At 43.1% G+C, this 18,435-nt stretch overlaps 1 protein-coding gene across 6 annotated transcripts in view; it reads left to right on the forward strand.

Moving 5' to 3' along the window:
- PCNX2 (pecanex 2) overlaps window positions 1-18,435 on the forward strand; it is a 281,732-nt gene that overhangs the window by 56,066 nt on the left and 207,231 nt on the right. For all 6 annotated transcript variants that reach the window (XM_079900242.1, XM_079900240.1, XM_079900241.1 and 3 more), the window contains 2 exons: window positions 4,467-4,602; window positions 12,057-12,202. In XM_079900242.1, the coding sequence (XP_079756368.1) occupies window positions 4,467-4,602; window positions 12,057-12,202 (282 nt within the window). The remainder of the gene's footprint in view (window positions 1-4,466; window positions 4,603-12,056; window positions 12,203-18,435) is intronic.

An 18,435-nucleotide genomic window follows, 5' to 3' on the forward strand; every position in this document is an offset into this window, starting at 1 on the left:
TAGATGAGTGAAGACCTGGGGAGAGCAATATAGCGCAATGGGGTCACTGTGACTTTGAGACCCAGCTCTGTCCATAAGAAAGTGCACCATTCTGGCCCCTGGTCCATCTTTATTTCCTTCTAGTGGCTGCTCTTTTTGTAGTTTCCACCATTAATCACTATTTCTGCTGTTGCTCTGGATTCGATCTCATTTAAATAAATTTATCTCTGCTCTAGCTCTGAACCAAACTAGTTGTCCAGAGATAAACCAGAGAGCAAGAAAACCAAGGCCAGATGTGCAACTGCTGCTCTATTGTAGTCAGAGTGTGATTACTACAGGGTTGGAAGATTTCCATTTCCATCGCTATTTAAGAGGAAGAAATGTCTCTTGAAACGTAGCACTTTCACATTATATTTATTAATATGGGGGGAAATCTCCAGCCTTAAGTTAGTGAAACAGAGACTATTTTTTGAGATTTTTTTTTTAATTGAAGTATGGTTGATTTACAAGGTTGTGCTAATTTCAGGTGGACAGCAAAGTGATTCAGTTATACATATATATTCTTTTCCAGATTCTTTTCCCATATAGGTTATTATAAAATATTGAGTAGAGTTCCCTGTGCTATGTGGTAGGTCCTTGTTGCTTATCTGTTTGTTTTTTTTTTTTTTTTGTGGTACGCGGGCCTCTCACTGTTGTGGCCTCTCCCATTGCGGGGCACAGGCTCCGGACGCGCAGGCTCAGCGGCCATGGCTCACGGGCCCAGCCGCTCCGCATCATGTGGGATCTTCCCGGACCGGGGCACGAACCCGCGTCCCCCGCATCGGCAGGCGGACTCTCAACCACTGCGCCACCAGGGAAGCCCTGCTTATCTGTTTTATATACAGTAGTGTGTATCTGTTACTCCCCAACTCCTAATGTATCCCTCCCCCCAACAGAGACTTTCTGGATGATCCTTGAGCTCACAGCCCATAGAATAACTACTATTCTCTCAGGAGAATAAGTAGCAGATGGTCTGAGAGAGATACAAGAAAAGGAAGATGGGCGGGAGTTCTTGGAGGGTAGGTATAGGAAGAGCTCTGTCCACGGAGTGATTTCTGTGACATCATAGCCTCTTTGGTTCCTGAGTGGACAAGCTGGCGCCCGTGGATTACAGCTTCAACATTAGGACCCCAGAAAACTATGCCACACGAAGAAGATAAATCTCTTTATCCTCTGGAAGCAGCGTTACACGTCTCCTCCTGGCCAAATAGGAAGCCCATATACACATGACAAGACAGGTTTTCTGGTGAGGACATACCAGTCATAAAGCTCAGGAAGGAATCTTTCTGGGACTTCCCTGGTGGTGCAGTGGCTGAGAGTCCGCCTGCCGATGCAGGGGACACGGGTTTGTGCCCCGGTCCGGGAGGATCCCACATGCCGTGGAGCGGCTGGGCCCGTGAGCCATGGCCGCTGGGCCTGCGCGTCCGGAGCCTGTGCTCCGCAGCGGGAGAGGCCACAACAGTGAGAGGCCCAGGTACCGCAAAAACCAAACCAAAACAAAACAAAAACAAACATGCAAAAAATTCAGCTGTATTGACACTTCCTTTTGGACCATTTTTCCTGCCAGGAGGCCCTGGCAGGAGGAAGGTTGCTCTGAAATAACTTTGTTACACCTTCCACAGTAGTCTGTTCTTAGTTTATTTCAGTTGGCAATAGAGGGCGCTGTACACTGTCTAGATTTCCTCACATTTCCATACTGCTCCTGCCTATTTACAGTCACCACCTGCATTACCTACAGTGAAGTCAGATCAGTCTTTTGGTTTTAGTGAAGTTCTGGCATTTGCTGAGTTTTAGGTTTCTCTAAATTTGTATTAACAAGATGTTTTCGATCCTATTGTATTTAGCTATGAAATGACAGAATTACAGTCCTCAGAGGTTTCTGTACAAAGTACAAAAGCTTGAATGAACACTGTCTTTATAAATCTAACTTTTTTTCTCTCTTAGTGACACACATTACACCACTAGTATGGTCAGGAAGCAAAAGCACTCTTTATGGAACAATCATACAAATAATGGAAGGATAGGATTTTTAAGTTTTCAAAATCCATGTGCTTATCCCACCTGACTCATTTCTCAAACCCTGGTGTTAATGTACGATGTTTCCTAAGTGGTTCTTTACTTAGAAACCATTATTGAACGGTTATTGAAGGAGGCCTTTATTGAATGTATCATCAAATAGCCATAAATCATGTCTCCAAAATGTAGAGAAATCTGTGTGTTTGTGAGCACGTATGTGAGAATAGTGGACGTATTTTAAACACTGTTCCTGTAGAATAAGCATTTGTGTATTTGTGAATACAGTAGAAGGGAGTTGGGAAAAAGAAGGGTCTAAAAACTTGTTAGAAACTTTGTAATGAAACGTGAGATTAGAAATCAGAAGGCATTACTACTCAGCCTTAAGAAAAAGAACAAAATAATGCCGTTTGCAGCAACATGGATGGACCTAGAGATTATCATACTAAGTGAAGTAAGTCAAAGACAGAGAAAGACAAATACCATATGATATCACTTATATGTGGAATCTAAAATATGACACAAGTGAACCTATGTATGAAACAGAAACAGACTCACAGACACAGAGAACAGACTTGTGGTTGCCAAGGGGGAGAGGGGGTGGGGGAGGGATGGAGTGGGAGTTTGGGATTAGCAGATGCAAACTACTATATATGAAACAGATAAACAGCAAGGTCCTACTATATAGCACAGGGTTCTATATTCAAAATCCTGTAATAAACTGTACTGGAAAAGAATGTGAAAAAGAATATCATGTATCACTGAATCACTTTGCTGTACATCAGGAACTAACACAACATTGTGAATCAACTATACTTCAATAAAAAAATAAAAAAAGGAAGGTGATGACATTAGTGCAACGTCTGCATTCTTGAGGTGGCTTGCGCGGCAACACAACTAAGGAGCCCGCGTGCTGCAACTAAGACCTGGTGCAACTAACTAACTAAATAAATATTAAAAGAAAAAAGAAAAATGCTTGAAACAATAATAAGATGTGTTATTTCAGAAACAGGGAGTCCAAAGGCTTGATCAGTGCAGGGTTGATTGGTCATCAAGAAACTAGTTTCCTTCTGTCTTTCAGCTCTGCTGTCCTCGGGCTTGTCCCTCACGATGGCAGTTTCGCTGCTGCGGCTCCAAGGGTTTTTGATAAACATAGCCTATAAAGGTCAGGAGAGAGATGGTCTCTTACTTTTGTTACCTTTTAAGAAGTAGAACCCTCCTACACTGTTGGTGGGAATGTAAATTGGTACAGCCATGATGGAAAAACAGTATGGAAGTTCCTTAAAAAACTAAAAATAGAGCTACCCTATGATCTAGCAATCCCACTCTTGGGCATATATGCAGAGAAAACCATAATCCGAAAAGGTGCATGCACCCCAGTGTTCATTGCAGCTCTATTTACAATAGTCAGGACATGGAAGCAGCCTGGATGTCCACTAACAGATGAATGGATAAAGAAGATTTGGTACATATATACAATGGAATATTACTCAGCTATAGAAAAGAAGGAACTAATGCCATTTGCAGCAACGTGGATGGACCTAGAGATTATCATACTAAGTGAAGTAAATCAGAAAGAGAAAGACAAATATCATATGACATCACTTATATGTGGAATCTAAAAATGATACAAATGAACTTATTTACAAAACAGAAACAGACTCACAGACTTAGAAAACAGACTTATGTTTACCAAAGGGGAAAGATAGGGGGGAGGGATAAATTAGGAATTTGGGAGTAACATATACATACTACTATATATGAAATAGATAATCAGCAAGGACCTACTGTAGAGCACAGGGAGCTCTACTCAGTATTTTGCAGTAACGTATATGGGAAAAGAATCTGAAAAAGAATAGATACATATACATATATGTCTACAATATAACTGAATCACGTTGCGGTACACCTGAAACTAACATAACATTGTAAATCAACTCTACTTCAATAAAAAATAAATAAATTAAAAAAAATTGTAAAGGTAAAAACACTGAAAAAAAAAGAAGAAATAGAAAAACTTGCTCGTGAGCCTCCTTATCCACAGCTGCCTCCCCTTTGCTCTGCGGTAGCCTCTTAGAATAGCATTACGCTCCTGTGCCAGGGCTGGCCGGGGTGGTCGGAGTTCCCATGATGGGTGTGGGATGACCAGGATTTACCCCATAGGCCAGGGAGGGACCTCATCTCTACTGAAGCACACCCTCTTGGATGATTGAATAAAACTGGAGTTCCGTGTCGAATGTGTGCAAGATGATAGCCCTTCTGCCTGAAGGTGGCATGGCACACGTAATTTTTGACTCTGAACGGCTCATGCAAGGTGGCAGAGGCTTACCCGTGACCTGCGTTAAGGATCCCTGTTGCCCTCGTGTTTGCATGTAATAAGTAGATGACTTCTGGTACTTCCAGGTAACCGAAGCATTTGTTTTGCCCATCCTCAGAGACATACAGAGCAGCTCGTCCAGTACCACAACTTCCGAGAGTCAAGATCCTTCTTCAGGGGACCCTGTGGTCAGTGCCTTGCAACAACAGCTGTTGCTGATGGTGGCTCGGAGGACCCAGTCAGAAACCCCACGGGTACGTCCCAGCATTACCGTTTGTGAATGTTCCAGAAGCAGGGATCCTGAAACCCGTCTCCAGGTTGGATTCCCTAATAGAATTAGCCCAGTCTTGTCCTGAATTTTACGTCAGCTGGGTTGTGGCTATATCACTTTGTGGTAGTCTACTGAACAAATGTGAAAAGAAACCTCTTAGATAACAGGTACCCTTCCGTTCATGCTAACGGGATTATTACTGTCTTAATTGCTCTTCCAAAAGCATTAGAAATTCATTTACATTGATCTTTGGTTGCCGGGATGCACAAATCCCACGAGAGCTCACTTGGTTAGGATGGCATTTTTTCCCCCCATGGTTTGGAAAATATCTGGATTTTTGTTAATTTATTATAGCCTTATATTTTAAGCATGCAGAGATTTTTAAAGAGAAACTTGGCTTGAAGAGAGACTTTATTCTTGGAGCAAATGACATGATCATCGGGGGCTTAAAAGATGAAGCCTTGCACTGTTTTACTAAGAGATAACTTACTGATGTCCATTCACTTATTCACTACACCTTTAATGAGACTCTGTGGGACACAGAGCAAAGAATTCAAAGAAAAGATAACTTGGGAGCAAAGACATACAACCAGTTATGAATTTAGAGCTCCAGATTCCATCAGGGCATTCGGAGAATGCGGATGGAGAAGGCTCCTTAGGAGAAGAGACATTGGGCTAGACCTTGAAGGAAGGTGGATTTCAGTAAGTACAGATTGAAGGAAGAGGGTGATAGATGGGATACTGTCAAGTTAGTGTGAAGTTTCTTTATTGCTGTGTTTACCTTCCTCCCGACAATGTTTTGATTTCTTCTAGAGAATCTCTCACCTATAAAAAGAAATAATAGTTTTATATACGTTTTCATGAGTGCTTAACCAAATTTTTCCAAAAGATGCTTGATAGGAATCTTTACACTATTTTTCAGGTGTGCAGAAAAAATGTTGGGCTATCTTCTAACTGACCACATGTTTTTCTGGAGTCTTTATTCTTGCTGACTGGGTACGAGTTGGGAGGGCTGCGTAGGGAGGACTTGAAAAAGCCAGTGAAGGGTAATCGGTGCTCTCAGGCTTGAAGGAGCTTCGGTAGGAATAAGCATTCAGTTAACTCAAAGGGTCAGTCTTCAGGGCTGTCTTGCCTTTCGTGTATTGGGTCTCTCCTACCCCTCCTCCCTTTGAAGACATCCTCAGCTTTCCAACACCCCGGGAGGCGAGTGGAGGTGAGAGGGAGCCTCTGATGGCTGAGCAGGGCTGGTCCAGCAGATGCCTGGTCCCTGGGCATGCTGGGTGGTCCTGCCCAGTTAGGGTGCAGCGCTAGGGTCTCCCACCCTGCCTTTAGCCTCCAGCTCTGAGGACCCTGCATTCTGCGGCCTCCCCCTCTCCCTCAGTATCTTTCGGTTCACCAGTCATTTCTATGTCTGCATGTGCTCCCCTGGGCTCAGACCCCAGCTGCGCCCTCTGCACTCCGTGCCCTGTGTCCAGCCCCACCACGGCGGCCAGTACTAGTTCCCACCACGGCGGCCAGTACTAGTTCCCACCACAAGCCTTAGTGCAGGGGCGGCCCTGCAGAATGTGGGTTTTCTCTGAGAAACTTGCCTTCTCCTGAGACAGGCCTGGGTAAGCTTCAGCTCCCTACCACCCTTCCCCGTCTCCAGAACATCAGTACTGAACCCACAAGGAGGGGAAGGTTATATAAAAATATTCAGATAGTTTGGGAAGATGCAAATGTCTCAGATCCTGTGGGTGGCAGAATCCTAGGGAAACTAGGAATTTCGGATTGTCAGAGATGCAAATCCATTGACTTAGCGTCTGAAAAACATCCCAGGTAGAACAGAAACTCAGAGATAAGTAAATATTGCATGGATAAAACAGAAAGAGTTACACTACTCCTTATTTTACATTTAAAATTCTGTTAAGTGGCATGATTATGTAAATGAGTATATAAAAAACCTAAATTTATGTATGTATTGTTTCCCCTTTAACACTTAACCAAATTCATTGATGAACTTCAACTTTTTAAACTTTCTTAATTTTAAGTAGAATTTATAAACAATTTAAGTTTTACTCGAGGTAGGTATAGAGGAGGGAAAATGAAGATTGCTATCCGGGCTCCTATATAGACCCTAAATATTTACAAAGGTCTCATATCGAAAAGAATTCTTTAGTTCTACTATTTAGTTTTCCAAGTTTAATTGATGTCACCAGGGAATTCAGTTAGGTTTTGGCCACAAAATAAAAATTAAGTTGGTTTCCTGGTCATGATCCCACACACATTTGGTAAAGATTTACTGTACCTTCAGCCCTGTGCTGAGGGCGAGGTAAACAGTGGGAAAAAGCCTGAGCCTCTGCCTTCAGGCAGTCTGTAATAACTGGTCAACCAGTTCAGTTCTGTAGGATGCAGCCTGCGATAAGGACAGGCTCAGGTGCTGTGGGACGCACAGGAGGCCCCAGGCAGGACGCAGGGGATCAGGAAGGCTTCCCCGGTGAGGAGAGATCTCAGCCGAAACGCGGAGGATGAGTTGAAGGTGGCAGAGAAATAACCTGGGTGTGGCCTGCAGGTGAGCTCACTGCCTGGAGAGTGGAGGCACAGGGATAGCCACAACAGGAGGAGCTGATTCTTAGATAGTCCAGCGAAACCCAGCCCTATTCCTTAGGGCTCTGCAGACTTCCCATCCCCCATCCTCCCTCCCTCCCCCCCTCCCTTCTTCACGGCTGCTTGAGTGCAGCCTGTGTCACCTGAGACACCCTCACCACTACTTCAGTTTTGTAGGTAAGTCCATTTGTGTCGTATTTTAGATTCCACATAGAAGTGATCTCATATGGTATTTGTCGTTCTCCTTCTGACTTACTTCGCTTAGTATGATCATCTCTAGGTCCATCCATGTTGCTGCAAGGGTACCATTATTTTGAACAGTAGATCTTTTCAGGTAGCTTGGGGGAGGGGCATGGACCTTTACATTCTTTTTAAAAAATTTTTTTATTTTTAAAGATTTTTTTTTTGATGCAGACCACTTTTTTTTTTTTTTAAATCTTTATTGAATTTGTTACAATATTGCTTCTGTTTTCTGTTTTGGTGTTTTTGGCACACGCATGTGGAATCTTAGCTCCCCGACCAGGAATCGACCCCCGCACCCCCTGCACTGGAAGGCGAAGTCTTAACCACTGAATTGCCAGGGAAGTCCCCTTTACATTCTTAATGTTTTAATTCTACCAAAGATTATTTCTGAAATGTACTATATACTTCTGTACCTTCTTTTTTTTTTTTTTTTTTTTTTTTGCGGTATGCGGGCCTCTCACTGTTGTGGCCTCTCCCGTTGCGGAGCACAGGCTCCGGACGCGCAGGCTCAGCGGCCATGGCTCAAGGGCCCAGCCGCTTCGCGGCATGTGGGATCTTCCCGGACCAGGGCACGAACCTGAGTCCCCTGCATCGGCAGGTGGACTCTCAACCACTGTGCCACCAGGGAAGCCCTCTGTACCTTCTTAAACTGAACGTGCTGATCATTATTTAAGCTGTTCTTGATAATTCAGGTTCACGAAACGGACCTTGGTATTGTGCTGTCAGTACAGATCCATATGGGGGGTGGTGAGCAAATGCAATTATCTTGTTTCTTAAAAAGGACTTGTGTTCAGTTTACACCCCGTCCCCCTACTTTTACTAATCTCTTTCTTCTGATCGTAGAATAAAACTTGCAGGCCTGACTTGCAGGCAGCGTGATGTGATTGTTCTTGGGTGAGGCTTAATTAATGAATCAGAGACAGACCCGGCCTCTTGGTTAGTGTGTCTCTGTGTTTACCTAAGTCATAGATATGGAACCCCCCCTTAGTCGCCACTGTGGGTCCTCACCCCTGCCAGCTCCTTCATCACTGATGGTTGCCAGGAGCTCTGCGTTAGACCCCTTTATTCCTTTCTGGGGGTAATCACCTTGTTCGCTCCCATGGCTCACTTCTCTCTCTCTTTCTGGGTATATAGATGCAGATATAGACATGTTTATACTTGTGTGTATGTGTGTGTCACCGTGTTACACAGGCTGGTTGGCTTGTCTACTCCCCGGGAGTTCCTAAACCCCTTTAAGGTAGAAACTCTGTCTTGTTATTCTTTGGATTTTCAGCTTATATTACATATCATATCTGGCTTATATAACCTGCATAATAAATATTTGTTGGATGAGTGAATAAATGAATGATTAAAACGATGAGAAAATTTTGAATTTGAGAGACTTACCTGGTGGTCCAGTGGTTAAGACTCTGCGCTTCCACTGTAGGGGGTTCGGGTTTGATCCCTGGTCAGGGAACTAAGATCCTGCATGCCACGCAGTGCAGGGGGAAAAGAAAATTTGAATTTGAAATTTATACCAGAAAACAGGCTAAGTATAATTGCTGTGATTCACTGAAACATCGAGCCCTGTGCTTCCTTGCTATTTAAAGCAAATAATGAAATTCGATGAACCTCATTTTCTGATAAAGGAAGTTGTTATGGGCTGATTTGGGCTCCCTCAAAATTCATATGCTGCCATCATAACCCCCATGACCTCAGCATGTGACTGTATTTGGAATAGGACCTTTAAAGAGGTGATTAAGTTAAAATGAGGTCATTAGGGTAGAACCTAATCCAGTATGGCTGGTGTCCTTTGAAGAAGCGGAGATCAGGACACAGATACACATAGAGGGAAACCATGTGAAGACACAGGGAGAAGACGGCCGTCTGCCAGCCAAGGAGAGAGGCCTCAGGTGAAACCACTCCTGCCAACACCTTGATCTTGGGCTTTCGGCCTCCAGAATAATAACACCTACGTGGAAGAGTTACTGTGAGGTTTAAAGATGGCAAAATTATGCCTTTAATAATCAGTGTCAATTACTAATATCATCAAAATTTTTATTAGGTATACGGAACTCTTGAATGTTTCAGGGAGCTTGGGGGATATACAGTTCTCCTGTCTAAGCGGCCCCATCTGTGGTACTTTGTTGTAGCAACCCTAGTAAACTAACACAGAAATCAAACCATTTTTTCTTGGCATTAAATTCTGAGATGTTTCTTAAACAAGGATTTCCATTTAAACAGCAATAAATAGCACAATATGCCAGAATCTTTAATAAGTTTTGCAGAAAATGTAGATGTAGTCTTCCCGTGATTTTTTTATACCAACCTTCCCTAAAACTGCTCTCACTAAAGGAGAGTATTTTTCTTACTATTCAAAAGAATGCTGTCACCTTCACTGTTGCTTTTATCCTTGACCTGTTTACACATCATACCTGAATTCCCACATCACAGAATGGTGAACCATGCTCAGCTTGTACACGTATTTCTTACTTGCTCTCTTTATCCACGGAGCATAAGGGAAAAGGATCTCTTTTGGGGGGAAGGTTTACTCTAAACCACAAATTCATTGTCATTAAAAGAAGACGCCGTTCTTGCTGACATGACAGCAGGCAGTTGCCACGAAGCTCTCTTTTCTGTTGGAGTCGCATTCCAGACACAAACAGCACTTAAAATCTCAACTTTCCTGTAATAACACAGCCCAGTCCATCCGTATATTGCTAACCTGTATATTGCCTTCACGATGGATCGACTTTCCCTTGAAATGCCTTTTGCGTTTATAGTCTGAATAACTCTGTGCTCTATAGCTGAGTCAGGGAATTAGCATCTGGGAACAGAGAGATGGTAAAGTCAGCCTCCTTGGAGGGTACCACGTGGTCTCCAATGAAGCAGGTGTGCTGCCCTCATGCATGCCAGGCATTTTGACATCAGCGGCTTTCACTGAATTAAGGAAAAATTGTGTAGTCTGCCCAAGTATAGCCTTCTACTTTGCAAGTCAGAGAGAGGTGTGTGAGACCTTTACAAGTCAGCATCCCCTCCATGGCTGCTCTTCTGTGCTGTCTTCCTCCCTTTTCTTATTTTGGTCCTTCTTATCAGTCTCCTGTGTTTTATGTCAGTCAGCTTACAGGAAATCAGAACCTACCGAAAATCTTTCTGGGAAAAATGGAGGGCAAAAGCAAACAAGTAAAAATACAAACTAGAATAATCCACCCATTCTACTTTTAGATGTTTATCCCAAAGAGCCTACAGCAGGGACTTGAACGAATATTTGCACGTGCGTGTTCACAGAAGCATCATTCACGATTGTGAACAGCGAATATTCCACCGAGGGGGTAGGGGAAGCAACCTCAGCGTCTGTCAGCAGATGAATGAATAAACAATATGCGGTCTAGCCATACACCAGAATTGTATTCAGCTTTAAAAAGGAAGGAAATTCTGAGACTTGCTATGTGGATGAATCTTGAGGTCACTATGCTAAATGAAGTAAGCCAGTCAGAAAAGGACAAACACTGTATAATTCCACTTACAGGAGGTCCCTTGAGGAATCAGATTCCTGGAGACAGAAAATAGAAGGATGGTTGTCAGGCTGGGGGAGGAGAGAGTGGGGGTGTCAGTGTTCGATGTGGACAGTTTCGGTTTTGCAAGATGAAAAAGTTCCTGAGATCTCTTGCAATATGATTATTGCAATATGATTATTGTCACTACTGAAATGTATACTTACAAAATGGTCAAGATGGTGCATTTTACATTATATATTTTTTTAACCACAATTATCAAAAAAAAGAGACAGAAATAGAAGATGTACAGGGGGCTGGGGCTCATGAAGTATTTGTTCAGCAAATGAATGAAGACTAATATTTTTCAAAACTGAGTTCCTCTCCATTGGATTAGAGCCAATCAGAGATGAATTTGGGGTGAAAATGTTTTCAATCTGCGATTAAATTCCCCCATTTGTTTCTGTTTTATTGGCTTATACTTTTTCTATAAATATTTTATTTTTTCTTGTACTGAGCTTCACCGAGGACCTACATATCATCAATGAAAATATTTTTACTTATAGTAAAATTTAAATATTTATCTCAGCATTACATTAAATAACATACCTTTCAAAAATTAAGTCATTTAAGGTCTTTTGCTGAATTCTGATCTTTCGTAAGAATTATTTTCATGGCAGTTTCTTGGCCTGACAGCAGTATTTTGATATGTGTAGCATAATTTTAATGTTACATTATAATGAAATTGAAGTGAGTTGGCAAAAAAGACCTTTTCTCCAACAAGGATCTACTGAATAGCACAGGGAACTATACTCAATATTTTGTAATAACCTATAAGGGAAAAGAATCTGAAAAAGAATATATATATATATAACTGAATCACTTTGCTGTACACCTGAAACTAACACAACATTGTAAATCAAGTGTACTTCAGTACAAAAAAGAACTGAAAAAAAAGACCTTTTCTGTTGATTATCATCCTTTTCTTAGGGTGCTCATTTTTTATGAACTGTGTTGGTTTCCATTTCAGAATTTGAACATCTGCTTTTAGTACGTTTAAATCAGGAGGTTTATTTATGACAATAACATGTCAATGTGAGACCCTCTCTCTGTTTTTTCTTTCGGCCTCTAAAAGCATCTGAGTCAGGATCTAGAAGACTCTTCCTGTTCTTCCACACAAGGAAAATTTAACCGAGAGCAGTTCTACAAGTTTATCATCTTCCCTGGCAAGTGGATTAAGGTCTGGTATGATCGCCTTACCTTGCTGGCGTTACTTGATCGGTAAGCTGCTGGGCACGCACGCGTACGGGTGAAAGACACGAGGGGCGTGTGGCGGCTTGCGCTCACGTGCTGATAGCAAGGAATTTGGCTGCAGGCTGAGGTTCTCTGGGGGCATTTTCAAGGTGTCCACCCTTTGTGCTGCACACCCAGAGTCAAAGCAGTGAGATCTTGACAACTGAAGAAATTGTCATTGAGCGATTACAATGGGAGCTAGGAGAACTGGGTAAAAGGGTTTAGCCTTAAGGTTAGCTTTGGGGTCCGTATTATGCCTTGGTCTGCTCACGGCCTGCCAATTTTTGTAGGAGGACCTGCGGCTCCTGTACGCAGGACAGGGCCTGGGTGCCTGGCTGTGGTGTGGGGAGGAGAGGAGGAACACCAGGTGGCTGGGGTGGTGATGTCTGGCCCTTTCCTTTCATGACTTGGGTTCTTCTTCTCTCTATCCTGTAATTTCAGGATATCCTGATCTTTCCTTTAAACCCCGTTACTCTTCCCCACCACTGCTCCTCAAGATGTAACGCTGTGGGAGCTGAGGGTACTAGGTGGGGAGGTGGAAGCAGAGGCTGGGGGTCAGGTTGGCTAAGGCGTGATGGAGTTGGGGCCAGGTAGGGGACTTATCCCCACCTCAAGATACACAGAGGACCGCACTGTGGCCTTCAAAGGCTGTGGGTTTGGAAATGTGTGATGCCGTTACTAACGGTGTCATCAGCAAATGCTGAGTTTCACCGTTAAATGCCAGCCAGTGCATTCTCTACGTCTGCACCTTTATTCCCGTCCTGCCCCGAGGTTCTTCAGAGCCATCTTTGTTTTTTGTTTTTTTTTTAGATTCCATATATATGTGTTAGCATACGGTGTTTGTTTTTCTTTTTCTGACTTACTTCACTCTGTATGACAGACTCTAGGTCCATCCACCTCACTACACATAACTCGATTTCGTTTCTTTTTATGGCTGAGTAATATTGCACTGTATATATGTGCCACATCTTCTTTATCCATTCATCTTTCGATGGACGCTTAGGTGGCTTCCATGTCCTGGCTATACTCCAATAAGGATGTTAAAAAAAAAAGCCAGCCAGCGGGGCAGTGGGAGGACTGGCTGTCTGCTTTGCTGTAGTTGGTCCCCCAGGGACTACTTGTTATAGTGATGTCTTAAATGGTATGATCACGTACTGAAAAACTATAGTCATGCACAATTACAACAGTAAATTTCAGGACCTACGAGGCAGGGAATGGAGTTATAATGGTTTTTCTAACAACACTGTGTTACCCAAGGGGCACACACTTAAGACAAAGACTTCGTATTTAACTAAAATAATTCAGGATAATCCAGTCTGTTAAATGAGGCAGTTTTTTGGAAATACTCATTTAAAAAGAAATTACTGGGCTTCCCTGGTGGCGCAGTGGTTAAGAATCCACCTGCCAATGCAGGGGACATGGGTTCCAGACCTGGTCCAGGAGGATCCCACATGCCGCGGAGCAACTAAGCCCGTGCGCCACAACTACTGAGCCTGCACTCTAGAACTCATGAGCCACAGCTACTGAGCCTGTGAGCCACAACTACTGAAGCCCACACACCTAGAGCCCGAGCTCCACAACAAGAGAAGCCACCGCAATGAGAAGCCCGTGCACCACAATGAAGAGTATCCCCCTCTCGCCGCAACTAGAGAAAGCCCGCACGCAGCAACGAAGACCCAACACAGCCAAAAATAAATAAATAAATAAATTGAAAAAAAACAGGGATTCACACGATAGATTTTACATTTTTGACAATGAAAGCTATATCGTTATTTGAAAAGGCATACATAAATTACATTAGATATTCATCGCGGGTATTTAAAATCACAGGTGGATGAGAGAAGTTGAATTTGCCAAATGAAAGCTTAGAAAGAAAACGTATGCATAATAAAAAACAAACTGCGAGGGTTGGCAGGAAGTGGAAGAAATTGGTGAATAACAGGCACTGAAATCGGACTAGTCACTGCTCTGAACTCCCACAGGTTAAGGCCTTCTGCTCCATGTTTCTCAGCTTTCCGCTGGAATTCAGGCTGATCTTCCTTGAACGGGTCTCCATATCCTCTGATCGTAGTGGCGTCACGGGTTTCTGTGATTGCAGCCTCTTCTGTTTGCCTTCAGTTTGCCATCCATTCTGTTCAGATATTTTCAGACTTGTCTTTGTTTTCCTTTCTCAATTTCTCTTCTTTTCTCTTCTGCCATTACCCCATCTTGCAAAACACCTAGGTTTCCTTTTCATTTAATTAGTTTATCAGGTTGGCATCTAAAATCAAAAAGCTGCCTGTCGGAGCATCATTTCATTTCATGTATTCATTCATTCAACACATTTTAAAAATAAAGCAAAAATTGAAGCACCTACTCCATGCTAGGCTCTATACAGAACCCTGTGTATAGGGCAGTGAATGAAACAGACACGGTCTCTGCACTAAGGGAGCCCGACTCCACTGGGGGAGGTGGGATTTGAGACAGCAAATGGTACTGGGTGCCATGGAAGACACGGAACCTGGGGGAGGAGAGGCACGGATGTCAGGACAGGTGGCTGCAGAAGGCTTATCTGAGGATAAACAGATATGAAATGCGGCAGGGAGCTAGCCACGTGACAAGTAGGGGGAAACTCACTATCATCACTGTCATGGCGAGGACGTGCTCTCGTATTTCCCATCCTTACAAATCCTCTCGACCCCTTTCCCCCCAGCTGCTGTCCAGGCTCCCTTGCAGCAGAGCTCCTCGGAGCGTTACCTATGCTTTCTCCAGTTTCTCTTCTCCCATTTTCTCATAAACCCATTGCATTCAGCCTCCTCTGATCCCAGGACTCCATGGAGCCTGCCCTGGTCCAGGTCACTGTTGACCCTGTCGTTCAGGTCACCAGACCCTCCGTCTTGGTTTACTTTCTTGTCTGGGCTCCCAGGGCTCAGCCCTCTCTTGGTTTTCCTTCTGCCTTGTTGGGTCACTCCTTCCTGGTCACCTTTGCAGGTAACCACTTCCCGTTGGTGTCTTTAGGAGCTGCAAAGCTCTTGCTTTTTCTACCCTCTTTTCTTTAGTGATCGCATTTAGTCTCATGGCTTTTAAATCCCATCGATCCGCCAGTGACTGTCAGATTTCTGTCTCCAACTTGGACCTATTGCCCCAATTCTCGACTTGTGTCTCTAACTACGGGATTGACATCTCATGATCGGAGATCATGTTTCAGAGTCGAAACAGCTCTTCATCTCTGCCTTATCCCAAGTTTGCTCCATCTTCAGTCTCCCCCACCTCAGCTGATGACAGACCTATCCTTCCAGGTTCTCAGGTTAAAAATCTTGGTGTCATCCTTTCACACCCACATTCAACTTCTCATAGGAAATGATGTTTCCTGCTCCTTCACATGTGTCTGCTGCACCTTCCACCTTCAATGTAGCCACCCTTGTCTGAGCTGCTTTCATCTCCCATCTGAGTTACTGCAAGAGCATCTCCCGCTCAAACCCATTCTCCCTGTACGCTATTCTTTTTTTAAAAAATTTTATCGAAGTATAGTTGATTCACAATGTTGTGTTAATTTCTGCTATACTGCAAAGTGACTCAGTTATACATATATCTATTTTTTCAGATTCTTTTCCATTATGGTTTATCACAGGGTATTGAATATAGTTCCCTGTGCTATACAGTAGGTCCTTGTTGTTTATTTTATATATAGTAGTATGTATCTGTTAATCTCATACTCAATTTATTCCCCTCTTCCTCTTTCGTAGCCATAAGTTTGTTTTTTCTGTCTATGAGTTTATTTGTATCATTTTTTTTAGATTCCACATATAAGTGATATCATGTGATATTTATCTTTCTCTATCTGACTTACTTCACTTAGTATGATCATCTCTAGGTCCATCCATGTTGCTGCACATGGCATTATCTCATTCTTTTTTATGGCTGAGTAGTATTCCATTGCATATATGTACCACATCTTATTTATCCATTCATCTGTCGATGTTCGTTTAGGTTGCTTCCATGTCTTGGCTATTGTAACTAGTGCTGCAATGAACATTTTGGTGCATGTATATTTCTGAATTAGAGTTTTGTCTGGGTAAATGCCCAGGAGTGGGTTTGCTCGATCGTATAGTAACTCTATTTTTAGTTTTTTTGAGAAACCTCCATAGGGAACTGTTCTCCATAATGGCTGCACCAATTCACATTCCCACCAGCATCTCCCTGTACACTCTTCTTAACACAACAGAGTGAGGCTGGCCTTCCTATTCTGCACCATGCCAAGCCCTCTTCCAGCCTGAAGACCTTTGCACTGGCTGTTCCCTCCACCTGGAGCACTCTCTCCTTAGATACCTACACGACCAACCCTTTGGTCTTTTAAGTGTCTTTTCTCAGTGAGTCTTAGCCTGACCTTCCTGTTTAAAATTCCATCAGCTCCCTGCCCGGACAGTCGTAACTCCTCTCACCTTGTTCTATTCGTTTTTCTATTGCACTAATCATCTTCAGGTACTATATCGTGTACTCATTTCGTGTGTATTACTTATTTTATGTCACTGCCACTGGAAAGGAAACTTCATGATTTTCATTCACTGATGTGTTCGCAGCACCCAGAGCAGTGCCGAGCCCTTTTATTACGTGAGCAAATGACTCGACTTCCCTTAGCGAAGCAGCTCCCCTTCCCCATTTCTGACATTAAGATCCTCTTCCCCCAGATTGAAATCTTGGAATCGTCTTTATTCTTTCAACCCATCTTTCACTGTAGATAATCCATTCAGTCACAGGGTCCTTTCTGCCTCGTTCTGTACTGTGTCTGAAAGTCACGTGTCCTTTCCAGTTCTCCAGCTGTGTCACTTTCCCAGGCCTGCCTTACTTCTCTCTGGGAGTATTATTTATCCTTTCCCCTTCAGTGCATCTTGTTAACCTCTGCAACATAAATCTTTCTAAAGTAAAGCCCTAATCATGACACTCCTTGTCCAGTGAGCAAACTTCTTAACCCAATATTTCATATTGATATACAAGGAAATGTGGGTGGGGGGGAGTGATGGTGGAGAGGCTGAGGGCAGAGGAATGGAGTCCTGGTGGAGGAGAATCTGGGAAAAAAATACTTTTCAGGAACTTTATTCTTTCCCTTTAAATAGGAAAGAAAATTTTTTTTTTTTTTAATTTATTTGGCCACGCCAGGATCTTTGTTGCGGCATGCGGGATCTAGTTCTCTGACCAGGGATTGAACCCGGGCCCCCTGCGTGGGATTGCAGAGTCTTAACCACTAGGCCACCAGTGAAGTCCCAGAGGTTTGGTTTTTCTAATTGAAATTTTTGTTTTGTTTTATTTCCTAAGTCTTTATATTGTTTTAGGTAGACACATCAAAACGTTATGAGCACACTGAAGAATACATAATGTATTTTATGGACCTGAGCTAACAAATACATTTAGCTCTATAAAAAGTGCATTGTAGAAAATAAAAAAAACACATAAATTTCCCTTTTCACCAAATATGTATTGCCCCCCCGATATTTTTAAAAATATTCCACATGAGCATCTTAATATCTGAGTTCTTCACATTTCTATACTTCTCAATTCTATATGATTGTCTGATTAAAAAATGGGCAAAAGATATGAACAGATACCTCACCCAAGAAGATATACAGATGGCAAATAAACGTGTGAAAAAATGCTCCACATCGTATATCATTAGGGAATTATGAACTAAAACAATGATGAGATGCCACTACACGCCTGTTAGAATGGCCAAATCCGAAACACTGATAACACCAAAGGGTGTGGAGCAATAGGGACTCTCATTTCATTGCTGGTGGGATTGCAAAATGGTTCAGCCACTTTGGAAGACAGCTTGGCACTTTCTTCCAAACTAAACATACTAGTACCATTTGACCCAGCAATCACGCTCCTTATGTCCACACGAAAACCTGCACACAAATGTTTATGGATACTTTATTCATAATTTTTTTCATAAGTTTGATATTTATTTATTTATTTATGGCTGTGTTGGGTCTTCATTGCTGCGTGCGGGCGTTTTCTAGTTGCAGCAAGCGGGGGCTATTCTTCATTGCGGTGCGCAGGCTTCTCGTTGCAGTGGCTTCTCTTGTTGCGGAGCACCGGCTCTAGGCACGTGGGCTTCAGTAGTTGCGGCACATGGGCTCAGTAGTTGTGGCTCTCGGCCTCTAGAGCGCAGGCTCCGTAGTTGTGGCGCACGGGCTTAGTTGCTCTGAGGCATGTGGGATCTTCCCGGACCAGGGCTCGAACCC

Source organism: Stenella coeruleoalba (genome assembly GCF_951394435.1).
Source record: "Stenella coeruleoalba genome assembly, chromosome: 16".
Classification (NCBI taxonomy): domain Eukaryota; kingdom Metazoa; phylum Chordata; class Mammalia; order Artiodactyla; family Delphinidae; genus Stenella; species Stenella coeruleoalba.